This window comes from Psittacula echo (assembly GCF_963264785.1).
Source record: "Psittacula echo genome assembly, chromosome: 7".
Taxonomy (NCBI): Eukaryota; Metazoa; Chordata; class Aves; order Psittaciformes; family Psittacidae; genus Psittacula; species Psittacula echo.
Genome location: NC_137740.1, coordinates 34609883 through 34630515, shown reverse-complemented (window position 1 = coordinate 34630515; position 20633 = coordinate 34609883). Strand labels below are relative to the sequence as shown.

Below are 20633 nucleotides of genomic sequence, written 5' to 3'. Positions count from 1 at the left end.
AAAACCTGCACACAAACCAGCATCAGCAAACCCAGATCGCTTTTTGCCCAACCACCATGAGAAGGAATGCAGATACTGTTTTAGATATCACAACTGATGCGGTGTTTTAAAAGCAAGAAGTGACTCGCGAAGCAGCTTTGCAGTGATTCTCAACTGCTCCTCCATCAGCAAGCGCTGAGGAAATCTGAGTGTATCAACGGTGTGAAGTCACGCATTATCAAACCTCTTTCTCGATCAGCAGCAAGGCAGGTTTTGTGTGCTCTGTGGCAATCCTGGCATGGTGTTAGAAAGTGGCACGGGAGTGAGCCCACTCCTTAGGGGCTGTGCCGGCCAGCGTTAAGCGGTGCCTCGTGGTTGTGCAACTGTTCCATGTGTTATGCTTTTATATTTGTATCGCATCAAAACATGTAACTCTATGCAAAAAGGCAATGGCAAATTGCATTTTTCCTTAATCTCAGCTGAAACACTGTCTTTACAAAGACGAGGTAAACCAAAAAGCTTTACGCTTCTTGCAGACAGAAGAAACTTGCAAGACATGAACTATTTGTACTAAGCAATCCCTGAAGAGCGTCTTCCTCCTCCAGTAACAAGACCGAAGTGGAAGAAGCCCCTCGTGTGAATGCCTCTCCACAGAGTTGATTGTACGGTTTCCCAGCCAGGCTCTGGAATGTTTCTGACACCTTCCCCTGTGCTTCACCGTCTCTTCACTCCCGATGATGCACGATGAGCCTGCGATTGGAAGGAGAGGTCTGTGAAACTGCTTCGGGGACAGACACCATCACGTTCGCCCGCTTTCCCCCATACCGCAGCAGTGGGGTGTCAGAGCGGACACCACCGTTCACGGGGTCTCTTGCCCGGAGGCGCTCAAGGAAGGGCAGTCACTGAGGCACAGTCACTGAGCGACCCTCGCTGGGGCAGGCACCGAACCCCCGCTGAGGGACGCTCGCCGCGCGTCAGGGGACCGGTTCGCCTGACAGCTGCCCGTCAACTCCCGGGCTTCCTCCCTCCTCTCCCGCCATGGCTCCTTCCCTCTTTCTGCCATGGCTGCTCTGCCCCCCCCAGCCCCGGCTCTCGGCGCCTCGCCGTCTCCCCAGGGCTCTCCCGGCCCCGCGCTCCCCCTGGGGCTGTAACGGCGGCAGGGCTGCCGGGGCTGTGTCTGGCCCGGGTGGGCTGAGGGGCGGCTGTGGGGCGGCGAGCTAAGGCCGGCATAAGTAACTCCTTTATTGCATGTTCTGTGGTTTTTATGTCTCCCCTTCCTGCCGGCAGCGGGACCTGGCCGGCCCGGGCTGGGGGAGGGTTTCCCGGCGCTGAGGCGACAACAGGCGGGGGAAGGGCAGCCGCTCCCGCCGCTGCCCCAGACAGTGGGCGGAGCTACTGCGGCGGCGGCGGCGGGAGGGGGAGGGGGCGGTGCGCGCTGCCGGCAGTTCGTGCCCGCGCGGCGCCGCCGCCGCCGTCTCGGTGCTTGTCTCCGCCGCCGCCGTCTCCGCAGTGAGGTCACGGGTGGGCGGTGCGTGCGCGGCGCCTGCTCCGCTCCCCGGGTGCCGGAGCCTCGCCGCGACGGGTGAGGAGCCGGGGAATTACCGGCGGGGGAGGGAGGGGGGACAGAGGGGGCGCTGCCGGCCCAGCGGCGGGGGAGGGGCGGGAGCGCCTGAGGGGGATGGGGCTGCAGCGGGCGGAGAGAGCGGCGGCGGCGGCGGCCTGGGGGAAAGGGGGTGCGGGCGGTGGAGCACGGGGGAGGTGGGGAGAGGGGCGGTGGAGCGGTGCGGGCTGTTCCCCCGAGGAGCTGGACACGGCGGAGCGGGGAGACCGGCGGGAGGGGGAGGGAGAAGGAGAGAGCCCTGCCTGGAGCAGTGCCGCTGGGGCTGAGGTGAGTCACGGCGCGGGAGGGTGCGAGCGGCGGGATGCGGTGTCCCGGGCCCTTCCGGGAAGGGGCTGCGGGCGAGGGGCCGGTTCCCGGGCGGAGGGGAGGGATGGAGGACGGCTCTCGTCGCTCCGGAGCCCCCGTCCTTGCAGAGTGTGCGCGCTGGGAGAGAGCCGCCCCGGTGCCGCCCCTCCGCCAGCCTGCCCGCGGCTCGCCCAGCGGCGAATGCGGCGCTCCGGGAGTTGTCTGCGGCTGGCTCCGGCTGTGCCTCTCCGCCGGGATGGCGGTCAGGCTGAGGGTCTCGGAGGAGAGTTCCGTGCGCGCTGGTATCCCACGATTAACTGGGAAACTGGTATCTCCTCCCTATAGACCCAGCAGACTCGTGTCTTGGAGTGGCTTGTGGCTGACCTCTTCTCCTTTTCACAGGCTGCCTGGAAGGACTGATCTCTTCGTTAGCACCAGACATGCACTGAGCCGATGGCCTGGATCCTACTTCTATTGCTAATAACGTGGGGTGAGAAAATTCTGACACAAACCAGTGACATCTGTGTGAAAGGTGACTCTCGAGGGACATTCAGTTTTTGACGACGATTTGGACCAGCCTTTAATTTGGGGATTTATTTGTGAGCTGCCATAGTAACTCTCGTGGCAGCGGTGAAATCATGAAGTTGGCAGCACAATAAAGCGATCCCTTAAGGTTGCGTTTGATCTCCAGGAGCGGAAAGTGCCGAATGAAATTTTCATACAACTTAAACTATGGTTTGGATCAGCTGCGTTAAGATCGGCGTTCTTTGAAGCGAGACCATTTTTCTACTTTAATATTTAAACGGGCGTACTTGAAAAGACAGTATATTTTTTACAGGAAAAAAAAGATCAAGGATGCACACTTGCGTCAACACGTTTTTTACTGAGTTGCTGTACTAGACTACTGTGTGAAACAGTGGGAAGGGTATGAAGGGAAGGTTTTTTATGCACATTTCAGTGGGGTTTTTATCTTAGAAAATTGAACAAATAACTGTTCAATTAGAAAAATTTGCACAACCCTCCATTATTGATTTCATGGTACAATGTGCAAAAGGTGTTACAGTTTCTACCGCTGAAGGTTGAAGAAATAACATTTTACTGAAAGGGGTGCAAAACTTGGTGTACCTGAGCTTGGCAGTCAAGAGCACTTGACTTGTTTGTTTGTTTTTTTTTTTATGAAAAGCAGGAAAATGCACATTCAAGACTTTAACTAATTAAAGTTCTGGTGTTTGGCAATGGAAAGCCCACAAATAAACTTCCCTCTAGGTCTAGTTTCAGACCAAAAAAGGAGTGGGATCCAAGAGGATGGGAGTCCTCCATTAAAAAAAGCAATGACAGAGATCCATGTAAATGGCAAAGCTGAAGTTGTAATGAATAAATTGCCAACCATAAAGAAGGAAAACTTGGACGAATATGATGAAACTCCTGTGGAGGCTGATGGGGAAACTGCCAAGACAAACAGTACTTCGCTTTCTGAGCCTTTGAATTTAAATCCAGGTTTGAAACACACATTGGCACAGTTCCACCTCAGCAGCCAGAGTTCGCTTGGTGGACCAGCAGCCTTTTCAGCTCGTTATTCCCAGGAAAGTATGTCGCCTGCTGTGTTCTTGCCTCTTCCATCACCGCAGATACTCTCTGGTCCACTGCTCATTCCTCCGGACAGCTCCACGGAACTCACCCAGACTGTTCTGGAGGGGGAGTCCATCTCTTGTTTTAAAGTTGGAGGAGAAAAAAGACTTTGCCTGCCTCAAGTGTTGAATTCGGTTCTCCGAGATTTCTCACTGCAACAGATCAACACTGTGTGCGATGAACTGTATATATACTGCTCAAGGTGCACTTCTGACCAGCTTCATATCTTGAAGGTTTTGGGAATTCTTCCATTTAATGCTCCATCCTGCGGGTTAATTACGCTGACTGATGCTCAGAGACTATGCAATGCTTTACTGCGTCCTCGCACTTTTCCACAAAATGGCAGTTTTCTCCCTGGTAAGAATACCTTGGCCCAGTTGAAAGAGACTGGCAGTGCCTTTGAAGTAGAGCATGAATGCCTGGGCAAATGCCAGGGGTTATTTGCACCTCAGTTCTACCTTGCGCCGGATGATCCATGTATCCAGTGTTTGGAGTGCTATGGGATGTTCTCACCCCAGACGTTTGTGATGCATTCGCATAGATCCCCGGACAAGAGGACCTGTCACTGGGGGTTTGAATCGTCCAAGTGGCACTGCTACCTGCATATTAACCAAAAATACTTGGGAACATCAGAGGAGCGGGAACTGAAGCATCTGTTGGAGGAAATGAAGGAGAAATTTAGTGAGAAAAATCAGAAAAGAACTAGGTCCAAAGTAAGTTCACCTACTCTTGTAAAACTCCTAAATCTCTTTTTGCTCACATGTAAATACTTGTTTTGGAAGCATGTTGTAAGTGCCTTTTGCAAGTGGGAATACTTGTCAAATCAAGCCTAAGTTAAATTTGTGGGAGAGCTTCACCATGGAAATACATTTCTCATTAAAAGGTGTGGTAATTTCTTTCAATTTTGGGCTGTAAGTAACTTCATTTGAGCTGGTTTGGCTTTGTTGGTTCTTGTTCTAAGGCACACGGTCTCTGGAAAATTCAGAGCTATTGTGGAAATTTTCATTCTCCCATTTGACCTTTAAGTGTGCTTTGTGTGGTATGTGTTGGAACAGCTGAGCAAAGCAGAAAGGAGCTTGAAAATCAAGTATTAGGAACTAGTTCTACATTTGTCATTTTTACTCCAAACACGTATGGTGTATGGCGACCTGGCTTGCTAGCCACCCATCTCATGACTATGAGCAGGGTAATGGTGCCTTGATACATTGCTATTTGGAAGCCCAAAGTCTGCTTGTTCAGCAATAGCTTTCTGTTTAAACTACTTATATAGAGAAATAGGCCCAAAAGAGGGAGTTTTAAGCAGCCCAAGTAATGAGCTGTAGGCCGGTATCTTGACAATGGTTGATAATAGATGTCATGTTTTTTCCTGAAATGCTGCTGCAAGTCTGTGCTGTGGTTCAAAAATACCACATTTCCCTTAGAGGGCTTCTACGTTAAATAATAAGCACCAGATAAATGTTGAACATCACATATGTTTCCATTCATAGAAGGTGCAATCTTTTGGATATAGTCTGAATGTAAGAGGATTTTAAGTGGTTCTTGGTCCATGATTGTGTTTCTTTTCAGTGTATTTGGCATTTATATATCTGCTTGATGGCTACTGATTTGATTATATATCAGTTTTGCCTGCAAGATGTTTTGTGGTGGATTTTGAAATAGCCGCAAGAGCAGTCCAGATGGCCGAGCCCAAAAAGGTGTGCTGTAAGTTTACACCTTTCAGGGTATACCTCTGAAAAGTTAGTATTGCACAAAGGGTTACAGTAGTAGCAGGTATTTTTACAGTTGTGCCAGTCCACAGGAAGGGATTTCAGCAGAAAATTTCCGTGCAATTTGGCATGCTTCCACATGCTGAATCAGTTGAAGGTGCAGGTAAGTTCATAGCAACGAGACTTTGCTTTTCATCTGATAAAGGCATGGCAGTCTTTATCCTTGCAATGCCAGTGTAGGTATTAAACTCTAGTATGATGGATGCATCGATGAAAATAGGTTTCCATATTCATACTTACAATTCCACTTCCCTTTTCACAGTAGCAGATTTCAGCCTGCCAGATCTCTTGGTTTCATGTGTACAGGTGAAAAAACCCAGCTGAAATTGGCAGTAGCAGTTCTTTGGACTGGAGTGGTGCAAATGAAAGACAAAAACTTGCTAGTCTTCCATTGCAGACCTGTATAGTTTTTTCCTACAAAGCAGCATATGAAATCAGAAGAAGAGAAAACTGAGAAAACTTGAACAGAGATGAAATGGTGTGAGAGGGTTGTTCTTTTGTTGTTTTTTCTTTCTTGTCTCATGAATATTCATCTGGAAAGTACAAAAGAAGAGTTTAATAGAGCAGTGTAGGAGCACAGCCTCTATTTTCTTGTCCTGGGGCAGCTTGGGCTGCTTCAGTCAGCTTTTCTGTCCGTCATTTCTGTGGTGTGAGAGAGGTAGCAGGTGCAGTGTGTAGGCATTCCCTTTTCTTACACTCCTAGCAAAATTTATTTGCAGGATGTGCCATTTGCTATTCTGTCACCTTTTCACCACCTTTGCTTTTACTACCTTTACCAGCCTCTGAACAGCTGCTGTATCTTTGAGGTTATGGTGGAGGGCTCAGGAAGAACTGTTGCCCTTGGCTATGTCTTTGTCTATAAAGTAATAATAAATTATCAATTAAATCCTGTAGTCTGTGGAGCATCCTGAATCTGTGCCTTGCCTTTCTCCTTAGCATTTCACTGAGTTTATTCACCTCACAGTGCAAATATGCTTTTGCTCTCAGTGTTCTAAGAGCATACAGCATACTTGCCAGGTTAACTCATTTCTGTTCTTTGTGCTAGTAAGAAGGCTGTAAGCTGTATTCTTGATTTGCACTGAGTTCTCATTTTCGGTTGAGTTCTAGACTGCAGCGTAGCATCCACCTGCTCTTGATAGAACAGCTGCCGTGGTTGCTGCTGACGTCTGTGCTGTCATATCTTCATTCCCTTTGACTTTGTGACAGTTTCTGATAATTACTCTGTACTAAAACTTTGCCTTGCTTCTCAGACTACTTCCTTGAGTTGGTCACTGTGCATGGGGAAAAGTTAGCAATGTAGAGAGTTAACATTTCTTCTGAGCGTTTTTATAAATCCCATCTCTGCTAATACTACCGGCTTAACAGTAGTTTTCCTTAAACAACAGCTTTGTTCAGCTAGCTTATACGAAAATTAAGACATTTTTCATGTAGCCCTTCCAGAGAGTTTGAGTAGAAGTCATTTGATTCAACTTGTTTATATTCTGTTTACAGAATTCTTTAAGAGTATCTACACTAAGCAGATTGTTAGGTAATGTAATATACCTCTATACATTGAAGTAGATGCTTTGTTTTATTAACCTGGATGATGGGGAAAGAATAGACTTAGAAAAAGACTTCGTGTTTATTCATGGTTACCTTTCATTTCCTTTCCTAAGTAAAAAATTGACTTCATGTTATGAAATTCATTTGCAGAATGCACACTGATGGGCAGACAGTAAAGTTAGTTTCCATTTGAAATAAGTGGGAATGCAAAAATCTGACCAAATAACTTGAAAATAGCAATTACCCAATAGGTAGTTTCAAATGTAAATGTATAAATGTGTTAAATGGACAGATGTGGTTCAGAAGTAAAAATTGGGTTACTGTGTACTAACTGCAGGATAAGTAGAACATGTGTACATTATTTAAGTTATTAGAATGATCTGAATAAGCAGAAAAACTTGAAGTGTCAGGATGAGGCCATTTTTCTAGAGATGATTAACTTTATTTCAAATCTTTGTTACTTAAAGGCTTGATTATGAATTTACTGTTTTGGAGCTTAACTTCCGTGTACCCTTCCTCCTTTCTCTTTGTGTTGGAACCCTTTTGAGGAACTGCAGGGGTGGAGTTAAATTTCAGTTTCATTGCTACTCAATTTAGTGGGCTGGAAGTTTTGACCAGAGTATTGTAGATGTGATTTGGTCTCTCTTATAGTCAAGTGGGGCTTGATTCTACAGACCTTGGTACAAGCCACACCTGTGTAACTGAGAGCTCTCTTGCCTGCCCTAGTTGAAGTTCTGTGACAGTTTATTTCAGTGTGCATAAATACAAACTTTCCTGATAACATATCTTTGGTACAGTAAAGAGTTTCGTTGTTGTTGAGGGGTTTTTTTTTGTTGGTTTGGAGTTTTTGTTTGGGTTTATTTTTTAGCTTTATAGGCTTTTTTTAAATTTTTTAAATTTTTTTTTTAATTGACCAACTTTCAAAAAGTACTGGTTTTGGCTGGAATGGTGTTAACTGTCTTTGTAGCAGCCTGTATGGTGCTGTGCTTTGGATTTGTGACCAAAGAGATACTTTCTATTAGACTATCTTTATCGTGACCTAGGAGCTTTCTTGCCTTTGTGAGGGAGTGGCTGCATGGGTACTTAGCTGCTGGCTGGGGTCAACCAAGCACACCTTAGTCCAAAACCTGCTTCCCAAGGCTATTTTTAATACAGTGAAATTAAGAACCAATTTCTTAGCTATGTGTCGTGTTTAAGTATATGACAAAACACCTTTCACTTGAAATTAAGAGTAACTTTACAGTGGGGCACAAGGTATCACTAGTAACTTTGAAGAGTAATTCAAAGAATATTTTTTGAGACAAACAGAACAAGAAGTGCTATCCAAATACAAAATGCACAAAAGTTTTTTAAGATCATGTATTCTGATGCACCTGAATTAATTTGTTTGTTACTGCAAAGGGAATGGAGTTATCATGTTACTGTAGCAACTTTGCTCAGTTCTATTATAAGAGTAGTAAGAATTTATGACAGCTGAAGAAAGTTCTGTGTCTGGAACACCAGTAATTCTTCCATTTTATTCACAGGTTTCATTTTGTAATGTATCTGGCAGGTGTTTACTATGATGTGGATACCTTATTGCAGAAGGCTCTTACCACCTTTTGGGAACCTTAATTTCTGCTTTCTGTTTCTCCTGAACATTTTTAGCATGCCCCTGGCAGAGTTCTGGAAACTCAGCAGGGCTTTTATATATGTTTGTAAAGAGATTTTTTTTAATTTTATTGCTACTTTGCTTAACATGGGAAACTGGAGATTGAGGAAACTTCAGTGACTTGAGTCACTCTGCATGTATGCCAAAGGTGCTCCATTTTCCACTACCCCAAATCTGTAGTGTGTATGTATTCATGGTGTAAATGCCATTCCACTGAGGAGCATTTTTGAAAATGTAGGTAACATGTACCCATCTTCCAATTACCAGTTTATTTTCTTTTCTTTAGACAGAATCACAGCAGACCCTGGAATTATCCCAGTGGTATCCAGTGATAAAGCAAGAAACAGAAACTGATCCTCAGCCACCCTCCTTTATCCATCCAAGGTAACTCAATTTCCTGTGTAGAACTATAAGCAGTGTATGGGCAAGTATTTAAATACTTGTGGGTACTTAAAGATAATTCAAAATGAAAAAAATGTACTTGCCTCCTAAATTGTTAGGAAAACTCTAAGATATTTCACAGAAGTAACTGAACCCTAGCTTTTTATGCATTTCTTAGTGGAAATACTAATGAATTGCTTATGCAAGGGGTTTTGGTACAAGACTCAAGCTGTGATCTCTGAGTGTTCTTCAGTAGGCAATACAATTGAAATGTTGTTGCAATTTCCCTTTTCAAAATAGAAATGTCCAAAGGTAATTTTTAATCTTTCATATTACAATACAATTCATGCATGTGGAAATATGCATAGGGCGTTATTTACCATTAGTGCAACTTAATTCCCTTTCAAAAAAAGACTTGTAAAAGGTGTTTGAAGGCTTTCTTCATACTGGAACAATGGCTGTGGCTGAGTTGTCTGTTGATGAGTTTCCTGGTTTTAGAAACCAAGTGCATTTCCTTAACATAGTACACAGTTTGTCATCTGCATCAACGAGGGAAGTTTTTCTCAACATAGCTCTTCCCCTCCTTCCTGTGTGGTTGTGCATTTACCGTATATGGGTGAGATCAGACTCTTGGCTAGCAGCATGCATCAGAGCAACACACACACATCAAACCAGTTCCCATGCAAGCGCATGAATGGTGGAACTTCTGTCATGGTCCTTCAGTTTGCTGTTTCTGTCGGTTCCTTCCTTCAGAACTAGGAGAAAGGGAAGCGTTGAGCACAGCAATGAAAACTCCAGCATAGTAACACTGATTGTTTTGCCACTAACCTTAGCACATTTGGTACTCTTTTCTGTCTGTACCAGTTAAAAGTTAGTAACTAGGTTAGGGTGGTACAGAAGGATGCTCACAGGATTCCAGGAGCTATGAAAATACGGATGTATTGCTCAAGGTATGTGTGAAAGGAGGTCCAGCATTGGTCTCAGATAGTACCCCAGCACTGTCAGTACGCAACTTTGCTATTTAGAGTGTCATTCCCAGTATACTGGTCACTTCCCCCATCCTCCATTGCTAATATAAGGATTATGAAAACGCTGGAGAGTCTGGACTGTCCAGACAGCAAATTTCACCCTTTGCGTTTAAATGAAGACTTCACATGATTTTCTATACAATTTCTTTTTAATCAGTCATGTTTGGAAAATCCTCTTGTTTGATAGCCCCAAAGCCTTATCTGGATAATCTACTCAGTAAAGATTAAGTGGATCGTTAGGATTTCCTTTTGCATAGGAAAAATTTAAAAGGGTGTGCTTATTTTTCACTGAAGCTTTTACAGTTTGAAATTATGTTCAGTTAAACTTATGCTCTCTACTAGTCATAATCTATTATGTCTTACCCTTTGTTCTTAATTATACTGTTCTACTGTTTCAGTTACTACCTTTATATGTGTGATAAAGTGGTTGCCCCAAATGTATCTCTTGCATCACAATGTAAGGATGTTGCAAAAACAGCAGTCAGAGCTTCAGAAATAATTAAATCCTCACCTGGACAGTCAGAGAGAAAGCTCAGTAGTGGAAAGCACAAAAAAACTGCCTCCTATCCAGACCTTTCTCTGGAAGAACAGGAAAAAATTGACTTGAAAGCAGGTGTGGAGCAGCATAAACGTTCAGGTGAGTAGTGAAAATTTCATTGGAGTCTTCTTTTTTATACCATATCATTTTGGAAAGCCCAACACCAAGCTATTATTTTGTGATGTCACTTCAGTTTTCCAAAAGTTCTTTTGACCTTTTTATCATCTTCTGTTTTCTTTGCTTTTTCTTCATTCTGGAAGTTTAATTTTCAGTGATTATTATGCTGTGTTGTTCTTTTATCTACAGATCCACCCATGTCAACTCGTTCTGCAAGAGGTGGAAGATCTGAACATGTTTATTCCAGAATCACCCGAGACTCTAGTCGTGTTGAAGTAGGTAATGATGTACGAACCTTGTCCCCCACTCTCATGAAGGACATCAGTTGTGAAGATGACAAGGGAAGGATTATGGAAGAAGTAATGAAAACCTACATCAAACAGCAAGAAAAACTAAATACTATTTTGCAGAGAAAACAGCAGCTTCAAATGGTACAGTGACAATCTGAGTGCATTTTGCTTTTTTGCTTTTGACATCAGAAAACTGATGTTAGCTGCCTGATTTTAGATTGGTATCACAGATTATATTCATTTTAAACCACAAAGCACACAGATAATTTCCCTTCCAGCTTGAATCCAGACACCAAATCTTTAATATCCCCTGTGCTCATTAGATTTGAGTCCACTAATAATTGGTGTCTTTTCAGTTTGCAGCGGTGTTCAAGCAGCTCTTTCTTTTGTTTTATCCAAATGTAAACCAATTCTTTAATTTCAGAATGTTTCCCAAGTATTTAAGTGTTTTGGCAAATACAGCTTAACTCCTCTAAAGTTTCTCAGTTTTCAGGATTTTAAAAATGCAGACATCAGTGTTCTAGGAATGGTCTTATTGCTGCCCTGTATAAAAAAGAATATCACCTTCCTCTTTCTATTCGATAAGCCCTTTTTTTTAGGGGGATTTTATTAGCCTTTCTTAATTATGGATGACATTAGAAGCTGGTGTTCATTTGTGATTCTGCCTCCTTTCTGTTTTCTGGATTAAGGTAAACACCATCTTTGCTTTTTACATTCATGGACCAGAATCCTCTAGAGCTGCTACTTTTAAGTTGTTCTGCTGTTGGAGGTAAAGCTTGTAAATAAGTTAAAAAAAAATTAAGACTTAAAACAAAAAATCCCAAAATGCTAGTGGAAAAATAAACACATTTATTCTGTTTTCTCATGATGCACTTCTTACATCTTCAAAGTATATTTTAGTAAATCAGTGCTGCTGCTTTCTGAGGTTCATTGTTGGAAGTTGTGAATCTGTTTCTGGAAGCCCTGTCTATAAATAATGTCTTAAAAGTGAAATGATTGGTACAGAATTCCAGGCTGTCATCAAGGATACCTACCATTATCAGTTTATTGTTATGAGTAGATAAATGTGCCCTTTTTGGCCTCATTGTTTACAGATACACATTTAAATGCAGCTTTGTACTTTCCTGATCTTAGCCAAGGTGTATATGATCCTGGTTTTTCTTGACAGGAAGTGGAAATGTTAAGCAACTCTAAATCTATGAAGGAACTAACTGAAGAGCAGCAGAATCTACAAAAAGAACTTGAATGTCTGCAAACAGAGCATGCTCAAAGAATGGAAGAATTTTATTTTGAGCAGAGAGACTTGGAGAAGAAACTGGACCAAGTGATGAAGCAAAAGTGTAGCTGTGACTCCAATTTAGAAAAAGACAAAGAAGCTGAATATGCAGCACAGGTGAGAAGGGAAAGTTGCTTCAAATGAAATGGCATTTAACGTATCAGGAAATTGTGAAGCTATTGCTCAGCCACCTTCAGGTTTCATCTTCTCTGTGTGTTTTGATACCATAGACGAATACCAAAATAGGTCACAGTGACAGCAATATTTATTTCCCTGTTCCTTGACTGAAACTGAGGTAGAATGCAGCTTGCAAACACACGTGCTGTTATTAACAAAATAGTAATCTTTAGCATAAGGTTTGTTAATTCCTCATTTAAAACAAATTGTGTTTTTAATGTGTATAGCCTTGCCCATGTTATAGAACTAACTATTCTCATTTTAGTTACAGAAATAAGCTATTTCTTTTTTTTCTTCCTTGTATGTTAAAAAAAATCCAAACTTCTCAACCACCTTTTTGTCAGATAAGTAGCATACCTTGGTGCTCTTTCTGATCTTTGGTGGTATAATCTGCACTGTCTGATAGAGCCCACATCTGTGCTTTGTCAAAGCATTCAGGCAAGAGTTCTCTTGGAAATTAAATTTTCAGTTTTTTGTCTCTCATTCCTGCCTCTTGGGTTTACATATCAAAACCTGTGGAGATTGTTTCACTTTTTTTTTTTTTTTTAACTTTTATTACTGCTTCCAACATAAGTTGGAGATAATTCATGCTATTCCAATCGGAAAAACATAGTTATTGCCCAATGGAGCCTTGGAATGCCTCTTCAAAATCAGTTGCAATTATGATTAGATGTACAGTGATGTATTTTGTACCATGTCACAGGAAAAGAGTCTTTACAGCTTTTCAAAAATAAAACTAAAACTTAAGCTCAGGAAAGATTTGTGATCATTTGATTGTAGCTTTGTGTATTTCCTGTTCTTGCTGTCTCAAACTAAGAAACAGGCAGTACTTGAGAGACAGGTTTTGGTATTTTTGGGGAGTAGGGCAGAGACTAGCCTTGTAAATCCTTCTCATTAGTTTAATTTGATGACATCCCACTCCACAGATTCCTGGCCTTGCTGCCAGAAATAATCCTCTCTAAGGCCTGATTTACTAAACATCTGGTACAAGCCCTGTTACTGCAAGTAGCGACATGTTCTAATTTATGAAGATAATCATGTATAGCATGTTTTATATGGCTTCTGTTGGGTAAAAACCATACATTGTTCTCCACAGAAATTGGTTGATTGTTTCTTTTGAAGTTAGACTTTGGAAACTAAATATGTTCCTTTCAAGAAAGCTTACTCTGTTATTACCTGTGTGGTACACCCACAGAGTAGAGCCATTGGCAACATATAATTTGAGCCTTTTTCTCTGTTTATCACATCTTGCAATAGATTTTGGACCCTAGGTTCCAAGCAGTTGTCAAAAATACCCAAGTTAAACAGAGGTCCTGGCAACAGGCAACTTCCCCAAGCTGTGTGTACAGCATTTTAAAAAAGCCTTCATCTAATGTCTTCTTGAAGCAGCTGACCAGGCTGTGTTTTCTGCACGAGAACTGTGGACTGGAAGGAACCCTGTCCTGCATTAAACAAAATGAGTAATTTGGGGTTTGCAACTTCCTTAAATGTCTGTTCTTCTTTCTAGGCCTGTCTGAAGATGCACTAAGTGTCCTCTCCCCTTTCTTGACTTCTTTAATGAACTGTGTAGTTTAGTTGTTGCTTTACCCTGTCAATCGAAATAGTGTAACCACAAACGAAACCTTTCCTTAGAGCTGGAAATCAAAACTCAACCAGAGACGTGCTTATGTACGTGTTGCAGCATGTAGGCAGTGAGCATTATTGTACTGCAACAGTTTACTTCATCAAAGTAGTGGAGTCAAAAGACTGGCATTAATATCTAACAACTGTTTAATATTTCTGGTTAGATGAAGAACCGTTTAAATATTTCTGATGATACAAGTGGAGAGGAAGGTTGCTGAATGCAGTGTTTCTCTAAAATCAGCACAGCAGTTCCTTTGCCCAGCAGTTTTACAGCAGTTGGTGAACACCAGTGATCCTGCGCACTCCTGTGTCTTTCATTCTCAAGAGCTTAGCGATGATTTATATCAGATAGATACTTCTCATTATAAAGGCAGATGAATTTTTTAGATTCAGTGAGGCTTTTTGTCTTTTTTTTTTTTTTTTTTTAAGAAATAACCCCTTAAAATCAGTGGTAGAGAAGAGAACTGATTTCCAGTCTCCTCCCTGTTTAACTACTGGTAGTATATGGATAAGCAATTTGACAGTAACTTTCCCACACTTGAAAAATTCATCAGTCATTTCCAGACCTCACTGTGAATAAGTTCTGATGACACTGTAGGAAGTTCAAGTTTTACTGTACTCCAAAGATGAAAAATAATACTTAATTTCTGTGTTTAAACACAAAACATTTTGCCAAAAAATGTGCGTGGACTCATATTTGAACACACATACAAATGCACAGGCATTATGTTCAAGGTTTTCTAAATGTCATTTATGGTAAGTGTGTTTTATATATACTAAAGGGTATTGAAACAGTGTTGGTGGTTTTGTTTGTTGTAGAAGTGCATTCAGGCTTTGAAATAAAGGAATAATACTTTGTCAATAAGAGAAAAGAAGCTGATAAATGGAAAAGTGCTCTTTATTCTGGGATTTGTGAAACATCTGATTCTGACATAATGACAATCTTCCTAACAGATTGTATGTATTATCACATGGTCTAGTGTTGACAGTTAATATAACTACAATTTATATGTGTATGATGTTTATGCAACTTTGCATACTTACGTCATTTGCTAATGGTATAGTATGCTGCATGATTCTTGATAACAGTAGAAGAGGAGCTGATAAGTAACTGGTAAATGAAGTCCTTTCATCTGATGCATAGGGTAGTCATCAGTGGTGTCTTGAAGTGAATAGTTGACGTTACAATAAGTTCGCTAAAATTTGCTCTGCCTCTCTTTGTCTCTTTTACAGCTAGCAGAATTGAGACAGAGACTGGATCATGCAGAGGCAGATAGACAAGAGCTTCAGGATGAACTGAGACAAGAACGAGAGGCAAGAGAAAAGTTAGAAATGATGATAAAGGAGTTGAAGCTGCAGATCTTGAAATCTTCAAAAAATGGGAAAGGAAAATAGAAATTGAAAGAGGAAGGTTGACTGAGTCCTTCAAACAGGGTGTTTTGGTTTTTAATGAATTTTGAGCAGCTTAGTGTGATGAGAAGTATTCTCTGCAGATTTCTATTTCCCAAACAAGGCCAGATGAAGATATATATAAATAAATATAGATAGGTGTACATTTTTAGATTTTCCTAACCAATGAAAATCTACATTTATTTGTACTGGTGTTTTTCTCAAACAATGAAAAATGCAAACCTCTTGATTTAGAGTGACCGGTTCTGTCTATTTCTAATGCAGTCTTGAGGACTCTATATATACCTTTTAATATTGTCTGTTAAAATATATGTGGTGATCTTTTTATTTTGCTATCAATTGCACATCCAGCTATAAAAGTACATTTAAAACATTTTGAATTCTTCAAGGACAAAAGTAGTTTGGGTTTCAGTGTAAATTACTCATTCCTGAACTGGGGAAAGTAAAGACAGCTTTCCATCTGTAAGGTAATACTCAAAATTTCCGCAGAGACAGATGATGGGTCATCAAAAGTGATTTAGCAGCATGCGTTTTTCCCATAATTTCATTGTGTGAAATCAAGCTGATCTTTTCAGTATTTTCTATTTAACAACTCATTAATAATCTAAAGAATTTTACAGCCGGCATTTGTTTGCTGTGCTGGAAGAAGAAAACATTAGGGTGTTTTTGTAAATGAAAAAATTTACAGTTATAATGGAATCTTTGGGAATTAAAAACTCACGTTTTTTTCTTCTATATAGTAGGTATGAAAGCAATGTTAATAAAAAGCTTAGAGGTGGGGCTTTTCCTTCTAGAAACTGAGGAAGCTTGACTTAACTGGTTTTCAGATAGTAAAGCTTTCAAGAAAAGTAATATTTATTAAAATATATATATTAGTTCCTCTCGTACCATAAGCCTCCGCACTTTGAGCTTCTTGCCACCTCGTGGATTTCTCTTCCATTACATAGAACAGGCCTTAACTGACATTGCGATAATAGCTTAAAAAATAAACTTCTGAGTTACGGCACTTTGAAAACCATTTTGATAGTCTCTGTATTTGAATGGCATGGTAGTGTTACCATGAATTAAGAAATTCAGCATGTTTGTTAAGCTATAACATTTGGAAGTGTGTGATTGTACAGAATTACTGTTTTATGTATATATAATGTTTGAGTACTTCAGAAGTCTGGTTCCTAGTGGATTAAACGCATAACTACAAAGTTGGGCGAAGAAATACTTTTTTTGCACTTCTCTCCAAAGTTTGATACAGCTAACAGATGTTGACTGATTTTATGTCAGTGATTAGGAATATTTTAGTAATTCTAGCATTTCACTATGTAATTTTAACCTGTACTTTAGGTTCTGTTTTTGAGGTACTTAGGTTTATTAGTCTCTTAATAATTCAGTTAATTTGGGATGAAACCACTAGTAAAAGCCTACATTGGTTTTTGGGGGTTTTTTTTAATTTTTTAATCTCCCCCCTAACTAGTAAAACTGAAAACTTTTGAGTTCACTTTTGTTTCTCTTTCAGTGGCATGACAGGACTGAATATCACAGAGAAAGATAAAATTGCACAACTCTTTAAAGTGGATGAGAAATGAGGTGATAAATTTCCATGGAGTCACAGAATGATTCTTTTATGGCTGTGTACAGTTTTGTTTCTGAGCTCTGTGTCATATTTACACTGATGATTAAAACAGGTTAGGTGGGAAAAAAAAAACCCAAACCATTTTCTTTGTCAGTGTTGATCATCTCTAAATTTTTGCTTAAAAAAAAAAAGAAGGGAAAAAGCCTGTGTTTGCAGCATGGTTTGGCAGGAAAGGTGCTGACTGTAGATGGTTCCAGTTGTTTACACACCACTTGCTTTAGAAACACAATGTTTACTGTAACAAGCACCAAAACCATGGTTATAGGGAGGGAGAGTAGGCAAGAATGGTGATAAAAGTGGTTGTTAGGGAATGGAGCTTGAAGTCATTGATGGACTGAACGTATGTTGGATTAGTTAGATGGGCAAGAAAGAAAATGCTGTCCTAGGAAACAGAAAAATTTCAGCTGAGTGTTACTCAAGGAGCAAAAGAGAGCATTTCTATTTGCTTTAGCAGTGTTTTGAACTACACTTGTTTGTTTGTCAGTATAGGTAGGGCCCTACAGACTTGTTTAATACAGCTGCAGTAACTAAATTACCACAGTATTTATATTTTAGCTGTTTAATTTATGGAATCCTCATGGGATTGTTATATTAGAATACTGTATATTCTCTTTCCATTCAGGTCTTGTCTGTGTTATGTAACTTCTGCTCAAATTTCCCCTTTTGCCACTGGTGTATCTTCAGCAGTGGCAATTGCAACAGAGTGCTGGTGTAGCCTGGGTTACTCTGTGTCAACCAGCTGTTAACTGGCTTATGCTATAGACTATTAAAATGCTGGTGTCGATAGTTTGTACTAGCATTTTCACTGTTTCAAGAACTCAAACAGCTATATGAATTTTTAGCAATTCCAGCTACGGATATGCCCTCCTAATCATTTAAAACCATCTGGCTGAAAAAGCTGATAGATTTATTAAAATAACTTTAAAAGTAGCTTTGTAAATACTCCATTTAATTCATCTAAAGTTAGAATGCATTTTAAATTATTGTAATCCTCTTAAAATTCTTAAATATTACTTTCAGGCTCTTTAACATAAGCAATTTTCATATGTGTAGACTGAATTTTATACTGAGTTTAAGTAATAATGTATGCATAAATGTGCCATAGATTTTGTGTGTTCACAGCCTTTGAAAGATAGTTTTTTAGTAAATTGTAAATAATACTGTATCAGTTCTAGAACAAATATGTTGACCTTTTTTCACTACCTTATGCTAGTCACATTGAATGGTTTATTTTACAGCCTAATATAGGAACTCGGAATGCACATTTAAGGGCCCTCATTGAAGTGCACACTTAATGGTAGAAACTTATTCTGTCATTAGGTCCTCCCTTTTAGTCATAGCATGCTCATTTTCTGTATTAATATTTGTTTTGTCTTCAAGTTATTGCTTGCTGATCTTTCAGGCAGGAAGTAATTTTCCTGGATAGTTGTGATGTGAAACCTGTAGGAAAAAATCCTGAAATTGTCTATAATCTTGAAAGTTGCATTATTAAATACCCAGACTGATATCAAAGTTGCCTGGTGTACCTTCTGGAACAAAGTAACTAGGATGCAAGGTGAATAGCTAGTTTCCTCCTATATTTCTTTTAAAAGAGAACTTTCACATTGCTTTGTGTACTTCAGTCAACAAGAAAACCTAAGAGCCTAAAGGGTAAAACTCCTGCAGTTTTGGCAGTCTGAAAGCACCCTCTTTTGCAGCATAGTGATGTATCCCAAGACAAAAGAGATTTTTATCTAAATCTCCAAACTTAGTCTGTGTTTTAGTTTTTGTGAAGCATATTGTTCAATTTGAGTATTTAGATAAATGTAGTTATGTTTTACATTCTTAAACTAATTTTATTCTATATTTAATATATTGATAGCTTAGGTGTAAAATCACTTGTATATAGTAAAGGTGTAAGCAATTAGTGAAGTAGGAGAAGTTGAGTGGGAGCATAAAAAGCTACTGGTGGCCTGAAAGAATAAGTCTTGGCCCGAATTTTAGAAGTCACAATGTTTCCTTCATACACTCTTGTTTTCTCTTGGGGAGGGGATAGCTAGAATGTGTTATGAGATTTTTGGAAAAGTTTCCTAGCATTAGGTATGAAGTTGGCCTTGCCATGCTGACATGGTCAGCTTCCTGGAATTCACTTGTTTGTAGAATATATATTTTGGTTGTCATTTAAGATAATGACTTTGTATTTTTTCTGCACTTAGTTCATGTAATTGACCCACACAACTGTTTTCTATAGTGTGGTGAAGTCGACAAAAGACATAATTACACCTACCTGTTAATCCGTGCTTACAATATTTCAGTAATTTTATTTAAGCTGTCAGTAGTAAGCAGAAGAAAGCTGCAAATTTTAATTTTCTTTTTGCTCATGACGGTGGCAATTTGAGTATTCATCAGTTTTCATTACAGAGAATGTGCAGAATTTTCAATTTGTTTCATATTTCAAAAAGACACCCAATTTTCTTTTAGCTTTTGTGATAGCAGTTACTGCTTACGACTTGCACGACCATGTTGTATTGTGTCTTCATTACTTGGAAAATTGTGTTTTTTCAGGGTTAGTGGTTCAGTTGGAAAATGCTTGAAAAATGAGTTCTAAGCACTTCATCAAGCACAGCAAACAAATCGTATAAAATTTTGCTATTTGAAAATTGATTAAATGTAACAGTATCAATTGATTTTTTTTTTTTTCCTCCGAATATAGATACCTCACTTAAAGGAAAGCACAGCTGTACTGTATTTAAACTAATTCTAGGAAATAATAAAAAATTGGTCTAAAATACTTTGTTGCTGTTATGTTGCTTTCTGTGATTGACAAAATCTGGTTTTGTGTTTTCATACTCTTGAACGTATTGATGCTGACATGCCAGTATAAAATTATCTCAGATTACAGAAAGTAGCTGCAAAACAACAGTCTGTGTTAGCGCAAGGCAACAGGTTGGATGACTATTCTGAAACCATAGTAAAAGCCTGTGAAAAACGATCAGTGCATTCAACAATTTTTAATACTTTGCCAATGATGTACAGTCGTATTGTTAAGAGTTGCTGTGGTTGCATTACATGACACACAAAACTGTCCTCTACCTCACGTGAGATTTAACAGATATTTTATATGGTTTTAGTAAACAAGATGCATCTATCTGGTCACTTAGTTTACAAATTTTAAATTATATTTATTGAAACATGACATACTGTGCTCTTAGCTTATACCTCAATTGTATTTTGTGCTGTTATCCATTTTCATGCTTTGTAAATACCTGTATAGATTGTGGATTCAAAACAATAAAGAACTGTAATGTCAGAACACTTGTCTGTGATGTTTTTAAACACTGACTTCTAAACTTGACTTCTTGGAAGGTGTTTAACAACACAGACTCTTCCTTGCTTTGGACACAGTAAATTAAACCCTGATTACACTGAGTTGTTCGCAGAACTCCCACTGCCTGCTAGCAGGTCCCGGATTTCTAAAGGGTATATTTAGCAAAATCGACAAGACAATAGCTTGCCCTCTTCATCGGTCCATTGAAGACTCCTAAAGCTCTTATGACTCCACAAAGAGATTATTGACAGTAAGATTTCTGTGTATCTTGACATAAATTTGGTGTCTATACGTGTAAGTACAACCACTTGCATATTTGGGTTGTACTCTGGTGCTCAGCTTTTGTTGCTGCTTGGAAATTCCAGCAATGTTTGAGTTGTTCACAC

At 40.0% G+C, this 20633-nt stretch overlaps 1 protein-coding gene across 2 annotated transcripts; it reads left to right on the top strand.

Moving 5' to 3' along the window:
* The first annotated feature begins 1437 nt into the window (after positions 1–1437).
* SKIL (SKI like proto-oncogene) lies at positions 1438–20148 on the top strand. Of its 2 annotated transcripts, XM_080623393.1 has the most exons (8): positions 1438–1561; positions 2288–2417; positions 3152–4227; positions 8760–8857; positions 10281–10519; positions 10727–10968; positions 11996–12220; positions 15137–20148. In XM_080623393.1, the coding sequence occupies exons 2-8, from the start codon at positions 2339–2341 to the stop codon at positions 15296–15298; spliced, it is 2121 nt and encodes a 706-aa protein (XP_080479519.1). In that variant the 5' UTR covers positions 1438–1561; positions 2288–2338; the 3' UTR covers positions 15299–20148. The 2 variants fall into 2 exon arrangements, with proteins under 2 accessions (XP_080479519.1, XP_080479520.1); XM_080623394.1 differs by lacking the exon at positions 1438–1561 and having other exon boundaries at positions 2294–4227.
* The last annotated feature ends 485 nt before the right edge of the window (positions 20149–20633 follow it).